The 8,358-nt window shown below is 44.9% G+C and overlaps 1 protein-coding gene across 1 annotated transcript; it reads left to right on the top strand.

The window, feature by feature from the left end:
* Positions 1-6,265: 6,265 nt before the first annotated feature.
* Positions 6,266-8,349, top strand: LOC104811842 (glucan endo-1,3-beta-glucosidase 6). The gene is made up of 2 exons (XM_010538687.2): positions 6,266-6,848; positions 7,175-8,349. Exons 1-2 carry the CDS (start codon positions 6,505-6,507, stop codon positions 8,280-8,282), a joined length of 1,452 nt encoding a protein of 483 aa, XP_010536989.1. The 5' UTR covers positions 6,266-6,504; the 3' UTR covers positions 8,283-8,349.
* Positions 8,350-8,358: the final 9 nt, after the last annotated feature.

Below are 8,358 nucleotides of genomic sequence, written 5' to 3'. Positions count from 1 at the left end.
AACTCTACCGAAGGCTCGGAACATGTGCAAGCACGTGCTCCACCCCGAGAGGAAACGCCCCTAGCGCTACTACCCTCACCGACTCTACCCAGTGACATGGCATTTCCTCGCTCGCCCATTCCCCTGAGCTTCCTACCCGAGGTAACTCCACCTAGACGTGGAGACCTCACCTCCGAACCTCCGTCCGAGGAGTAGTCGGAGCATACTAGAAGTACCTCCGAATCATACTCCTGAACCGAGGCTACTACCCCCTTACCCTCAGTCTCCTCCTTCGCCCTCCGGGACCTACACTCCTTCTTATAATGTCCCTTCTTGCCGCAATACCAACACTCCACCTAGTCTTTGGCCTTCTTCTTCCCGCCACCCGATTTCTCGGGTTTGCCCTTGACCACTAATCCTTCCCTCGTACCCCGAGTAAGGGTACCCTGAGCTAGAAGCTCTAGCTCCTTCATCCTAGCTGCGGCCTTCACCTCCTCCACCGAGATTGTAGCTCGGGAATATTTCAGGACTTCCCTCAGCTGCTCATAAGCAGGAGGTAAGGAGTTCAGCAGATAAACTGCTTGATACTCCTCCTCTACCTTCACATTTAGGCTGTGAAGGTCGGACAATAGTTTCTGGAAAATGTCTAAATTCTCCTCTATTGTCCTAGAGCTGTCCATCCTAAACCCTGACACCCTCTGCATGAGGTACATCCTATTGGGGAGAGATTGCTCTATGTGCAACCGCTCTAGTTTCCTCCAGATTCCGAAGGCCGTCCTTTCGGATATGACCTTCCTTAGAACCTGATCCGCTAGAGCAAGCACAATGAGGTTCCTAGCCCTTCTACTCCTTTCTTGTCTCTCTTTGAGAGCCGGAGTGCCCGATCCCTTAGCCCCGGGTCCTAGTGACCCGGTGGAAAGAGATGTAAGACCTCCCGAATCCTCGGTTTCCCGAGATGGAGTTTGTGGGCTCCCCTCATCAGCAACCCCCATGTAGATGGATCATCCTCTAGTGTGTCCCCTAACCCTAAGATCTCTAAGCTAATGGACATCTTCTCCTTCCATAAGGAGAAGTCTCCCTTGCCGTCGAACTTCTCGACGTCAAGGCCGCGATACAGAGGGGCAGACATCACTAATAGGAAACCTAATCTCTAACCCGAGGATGCACTAGACCTACCCAGAACGAAAATAACCTGGGAATGACTAACCCGACCCTAGGAACACCGAAAACCAGACCTAAGGAGTAAGACCGATCCTAAGAGGACCTAAACCTAGGTATTTTTCAACCTAACAGACCTAATAGACTCTAAACCTGCCTACCTAAGATATGATTACGTCTAATCAGACCTACCCCAAGGCTAACACTGACCTAACCAACCTAGATCAGACCTAAAACCGAGTCTATTCTGTCCCCCTAAGTCCTAATCAGACCTAAATCAACCCAATATTGACTTACCTACCCCTGATCAGACTTGAATTAACCTAATCAGATCTAAACTAAGTCTAAACCGACCTAATTAAAACTGATCAGACCTAATCTAGCCTAAAATCAACCCTAACAGACCTGTCCCTATTGATTTTAACCCTAATACCGACTTCTCACTCACCTAGTTCAGCCAAATCCTCCTATTCAGGCCTAACCGGACAGAATTACCGGACTCTATGACTGAAGACATGTAACCAAAGTCTACCGCAGATCTAATCTGCCTTTACCTAGGATAGATCGACCTATACAGATCCTAAATACCCTATACCAGACAGAATGCCCTAAGAACCGGACTCTATCTAACCCAATCGAACCAATTAGACCTAAAACCGACCAATTTAAGTCCTAATCAGACAATCCTGACCCTAAACCGACCAATCTAGACATGTTCTAATCGATACAGACCCTAGACCAGACAAACTCAGCCCTATTTGGACAAATCAGACCCTAATCAGACCTAAACCGGCCCAATCTCAATCTAAATTGACCTAAACCGGACTCTATTGACCTAAACCGGTCCTAGATTGACCTAAACCGGTCTGGGTTATCCCGAACCGGACCTAAATTGACTCGAACCGGTCTGAACCGATCCAATTGACCCCAAACCGGACCTGAACCGGTCCAAGTGACCTGAACCGATCCGGTTTTCCTAACCCGGTCAACTGTTGACCAGAAATTGGTCAATGTTTGACCTAAACCCGACTAAACCGGTTCGATTTTGAATCGAGCCCGGTCTAATTAGACAATTCCGATTTAACCGGCTAAACCGGATTAAACCTGAAACCCTAATTTTCGGAAGCGTAGCTGCCGAGTTAACCCGGTCAACTCGGACGTTGACTCACCCCGGGAAATGACTCAGTCGTGACTCGAACGAGTCACGACCGAGATTTGCCCGAAACCACCGGTTTTCCCCCCCAGAACCCTAGACCTAACCAAATCGAGTAAGAACTCACCTCTTCGGAACCCTAACTCAGCTGATTTACTCAGTCCGAGTCAGATCCGGGAGAACCTACCTCTTTCCCTAATTTTCGGAAGCGTAGCCGCCGAGTTAACCCGGTCAACTCGGACGTTGACTCACCCCGGGAAATGACTCAGTTGTTTCACAACTGAAACACTCACAAAAAAACGTTAGAACGCTCAGATCTAAGGAGATGAACCTCGGACTTACCTCAAATCGCGTAACACCCCCGATTTCACCGAGCCTTGCCACGAACCGGGCTCCTGATACCACTTGTAGAGGATTGTCCTCTCGTAACCTCACCGATTCGTCTCCGATTCGCTCGTGTGTGCTCAAGAACAGAAAAGAAAAGGAGACACCGGAGTTACGAGTTCGGTATCGAGCTCTAACACTCGATACCTACGTCTCGGGAAGAGGAACAACGTTTGCTAGGGTTACAGAAAGAAAGCCGCCGGAGATCGACCGGAAAACCGATCCCGACACACGGAGGAACGAGAATCGCACCACCGAAAGAGAGAGAAAGTTCAAGACGGCAAAAAACAAGTCACTGCGCACAAATGCCCTAACCCTAGGTCAAATAACGTGACCTTACAAAAGACCATTTTGCCCCTCCGTGTTACCAAACCTTCTGACTCGAACCGAGGTTTCGGAAGCCTCCACTTCGCTCCAAAGGTTTGCTGAAGATATTCAACAGTTTGGCACTGAAGGGTGGTCCTTTGAACCATTTGGCATAGACATACCTCTTGTGTGATGAAGACCTAAATGGGCAAAGAAGGTATCGCGAGCAGCTGTGTCCTTTTGGAACTCCTGCACGGTTGAAAGCTTAACACGATGGGTCAAGTTTTCTAATAGAAAACTGCAGAATTAATGTCTAAGTCGCCAAACCAAAAGAGTGCTCAATTTAACAAGGAAAGTAGCAGCACAAAAAACAAACCCCCTGGCGGTAGCAAAGCAAATACTTCATAATTATCACTAAACAAATTCCAGCTCTCCACCCGTTTTGGTGCATCAAGGGCCTTGCTCTTGTGAATCTGATAAGTGTCCCACACTGGATGGTCGAACCTCCAATGTGGGACACTTATCAGAATCTCATCATATTCTTCTCCTTCAAATGACTGGAGCTCACTTTTCAAATCCCGCATTCTCTCGTCAAGTTCTAGGTCATATGAAGAGACAGACATGAGAAAACAATATAGGCTTTTGAAATAGCAGCAAAAGCTCAAAGATTGAAACATTATATCAAGAAATGGTATAACATTTGAGGATACTCCACCAGGAAAAGGAATCAGTGAGTCAATTTCATCTTAATTCTAGTCAAGATGAAGCATAAATATCATTGCTTCCCAGGTTTATTCACCTGGACTTCATCATCCTCATCAAACAGATTGGTTTAAGAAGGTAAGTGCCTACCATGTCAAGAGGCATTGAACATGTACAAATACGATAAAAACATTAATCGTGGAAGAACTGATCACCTTATGTATCTTCTGTGATTGTCCACGCAAATTTCAACATCAGATGCTTTGCATACAGTGGCTTCCCCATCTTATAAAATGCTACAAATTACTCAACGATGCATCAAATTAGAATCATCAAGAGGTTAATAATGTGATATATATATATACATATGTGTGTGTGTCTCCTCATACCTAAAATACTTTATGGATTTCCTGATTGAAGAATTTTGGTAGAAAGTCCTTTTGCTGTCAGGAAGAGAGAGCACTTGCTGAGAGATCTCTTTCATGCCATATTGTCATATCATATGTAAGCATGAAAGCACAGGAAGAAAATAGAATCACCTCTTTCAGATAAGAGATTTCTGAGTCGGACAAACCTCTCCAGCAAAAGAATTTTTGAAGTCAAGTCTCTTTCCTACGATTATTTCAAAAGAATTAAATGAAAGCAAGAGTTCACTGATATCCATATTTGGCTCCTTGGTTCAAAATAAAAATGCTGAATATATCCTCAAGATGAAGATATTTGACAAGGCTAGAGAAGACAAAGTCCGTCATATCTACCTTCATTTGCTGCAGAGTATAGACCATTTGCCTCATCCCTGATACCATTATACAAGACCACAAAATAAAATATTGATATGCAAGAGACCGGCAAGATGAGTATCAGGAAAGAACAATTGATCAGACGGGCAGCAACACTATCGTGCATCACATAAGATTCCAGAAACCATCCGGCCTGAAGGCTCTGATCTTCCTAATGCACCGAAACTAAAACAGGAAATTATTTAAACTGTTCTGGTGTTTATGCAAAAGACTGGATGTCGGAAATTTTCTCTGCGTGTTACTAAGCTTCTTTACATGTATATATATACAGCAAGGAATGAAAATAATAACTTGGGAAACAATCCGAGGATGAGCCTATACACCTAGGTTCCATAAAGCCAACAAGTAAACACAAAATGGAACATGTACATAGCTACTCAGAGTTGACTGCTAAACTTCAGCCAATGATAGTAAACTCAGGTTAAACCAGCTTTGTAAACCAAGGTTAATAATCCCCTCAATATGGAGATGGAGAATACAAATCTTGTATTCCCATCTTGAAGAGAAGATAGTGGAGTTGATCAGCAGGTAGTCGGGGAGATAGGATGGCCTACTGACGGGGACAGGAATGCAAACATAGAGTATGCAAGGAGGTTCAACCAAGGGTTCATGTCCCATATATCGGGTGGCAAGGGGACTCCAATGAGACCCGGTCCTATCGACGTCTATTTATTCAGCTTGATTGACGAGGATGCGAAAGCAGGAATAGGTTTGGTGAGGATGTCAGTAACTTGTTCCTTTGATGAAACATATACAGGCTTGATAAATCTGGAAGAAACATGATCAAGTATGAAATGACAGTCGATTTCCACGTGTTTGGTGCGTTCATGGTGAACGAAATTATTGGCTAGGTGAATTGATGATTGACTATCACAATAAATACTGATTTGAGTTGTAGAGGGAAAACACAGATCATGGAGAAGCTTAGATAACCATAGCAATTCGCAAGTGGTCTGGGATAGAGCTCGATATTTAGTTTCGGTACTGTTCTGGGATATTGTAGTTTGTTTCTTCGCCTTCCATGAAATCAGAGACTGTCCCAAGAGTATGCTGAAACCTGTAATTGACCTCCGAGAGTCGGGACAAACAGTCTAATCTGCATCGGAGAAAGCGGAGAGTGATAATGAGTCTATATAGAAGACCTTGAGATGGAGCATTTTTGAGATACCGCGATACGCAACAGTAAGATGCGCAGAACGAAGTTGTGCCATATAGTGACTGAGTTTTGTCACCGTATAGAAGATATCTGACCGGGTTACGGAAAGATAAACCAATTTTCCAATAAATTGTCTATAATAAATCGGATCAGAAACAAGATCTCTAGAATCTTGACTCAGTTTTTTCCTAGTATCCTGAGGAGTTGAAAGAAAACCATATTCCTCTAACTCCAGAGTATATTTTCGTTGACACAAATGTAAACCTGCAGAGGATCTAGCAAACTTGATGCCAAGAAAATACCTCAAAGGACCAAAGTCTTTGACCAGAAAGTTGGTCTGGATGTGGCAGGGTTTAGGGTTGGTCTCAATACCGTTATTGATGGGCCTTTGAGCTAACAAGGTGATGATGGCCCATAAGAAAAAGGACCACGTCATTACGATTCTCTTTTTCCCAAAATAATTGTTGATAGCATACATGATACATCCGTGAGGCCTTGTCCCCCTGTCACCGCTGACGTGTCCCTTTTTTGTCGTAAACAATAGCTACCTTTTTTTTTTTCTACATCTAACAACAATAAGTGGAAGAAATTCGTTTTTGAACCTCTTCATAAATTTTGTCATTGGCTTCGAAAGTCTTGTAACACTTTCATTTAGAGTAATGTTTATTGGGAGGTAGTAATGTCTAGATGGATTCTAATGTTTGAAACTGTTAGAAACGATTCTGGCTATCTGGGCATATCAATGAACATATAAACAAACCACACGGCCGAGAAGTGCAAAAACTCAAGATTCGTAAATGAGAGTAAAGCTTCTTTGCTTGTGCCTTTATTAGCTGTGTGGGGAAGAGAGAGAGAGAGAGTGGAAGATGGGTGGTGGCGAGATGCGATGGATGATGATGGGGTTGGTGGCTTTGGTGACGATGATGTGTGGGACATCGAGCGGCATCGGAGCGAACTGGGGCACTCAGAGCTCACACCCTCTGCCTCCGGACGTGGTGGTTCGGCTTCTCCGAGACAATGGTATTCAGAAAGTGAAGCTCTTCGACGCCGATTACGACACTCTAAGGGCTCTGGGCAAATCTGGCATCGAAGTCATGGTGGGTATCCCCAACGACATGCTCTCCTCTCTTGCCTCTAGCCTCAAAGCCGCCGAGAAATGGGTTTCCAAGAATGTTTCTACTCACCTCTCCACCGACACTGTCAACATCAGGTTAGGGTTCCTCTCCCGTGTTCTTAGGCCTCTTTAGTCTTAATGCTAGATTCCCATGTGTTCTTACTACTTATGGCTTTTTTGTGCGGGAATTAGCTTTACAACTCTTTTGGCCTCCACAACCACAAGTGTGTTAGTCTTTGGGGGAAGCTTAGTGCTTGGATCCTTTCGTGATGCTGAAATGTATATATTTTGACTCCCGATTCATCCTGGGTTTAGGTTGTCTTTAAGTTGATGGGATTACTGGGAAATGGAAAATGTAAACACTTTTAGTTTTAGCCGTTCCAGGAATCTCCAGTCTCTGATTCGTGTGTGGTGTTCCTCAGATATGTAGCTGTCGGCAATGAACCTTTCTTGGAAACATATAACGGAAGCTATCTCAAGACCACTTTCCCTGCCCTCCGCAACATCCAAATCGCCTTAGTCAAAGCTGGGCTACAGAACCAAGTGAAAGTGACGGTCCCCTTAAATGCTGATGTCTATGAGAGCTCCACTGGCCTCCCATCTGGTGGAGACTTCAGATCAGATATTCGTGATCTGATGATCACTATTGTGAAGTTCTTAAGTGACAATGGTGGCCCCTTCACCGTGAACATCTATCCTTTCATCAGTCTATACATTGACGCCAATTTCCCAGTGGAGTATGCTTTCTTTGATGGGAATTCCTCGCCTCTGAACGATGGTGGTACATATTACTATAACATGTTTGATGCCAACCACGACACTTTAGTTCATGCCCTACAGAAGAATGGATTTGGGAACATGCCTATTATAGTCGGGGAGATAGGATGGCCTACTGACGGGGACAGGAATGCAAACATAGAGTATGCAAGGAGGTTCAACCAAGGGTTCATGTCCCATATATCGGGTGGCAAGGGGACTCCAATGAGACCCGGTCCTATCGACGTCTATTTATTCAGCTTGATTGACGAGGATGCGAAAAGCATTCAGCCAGGCAACTTTGAACGCCACTGGGGAATATTCACGTACGACGGGAGACCAAAGTACCAGTTGAACCTTGGGACAACAAATTCAGGAGCTCTGATCCCTGCCAAAGGGGTAAGGTATCTGGAGCAGAAATGGTGTATAATGAAGCCTAACGCAAAGCTAGATGACCCGCAAGTGGCGCCGAGTGTGAGTTACGCATGTGGGCTTGGGGACTGCACCAGCCTTGGGTACGGTACATCTTGCGGGAATCTGGACGCTCGGGGGAACATTTCATATGCCTTCAACAGTTACTTTCAGATACAAGACCAGCAGGATAGTGCGTGTAAATTCCCAAACATATCAATGATAATCAAGACAGATCCGTCAAGAGGAAGCTGCAAGTTTCCGATTATGATAGAGCCTTATTACGGTGGAGCAGCAGCGGAGGGAGAAGGGGCGATGCTGCTCGCCATCAGCTTCTTAGTGGTTCAACTTAGTTGGTTGTAGGGTGCCAAAACCCTCTTTTCTCTTGTTAGGGGACATTTGCCTGGGGTTTTTTTTTTTTTGGGGGGGGGGGGGTTTT

The sequence above is a fragment of the Tarenaya hassleriana genome, unplaced genomic scaffold, assembly GCF_000463585.1.
Source record: "Tarenaya hassleriana unplaced genomic scaffold, ASM46358v1 Cleome2, whole genome shotgun sequence".
Taxonomy (NCBI): Eukaryota; Viridiplantae; Streptophyta; class Magnoliopsida; order Brassicales; family Cleomaceae; genus Tarenaya; species Tarenaya hassleriana.
This window is presented reverse-complemented; position numbering and strand designations above follow the sequence as displayed.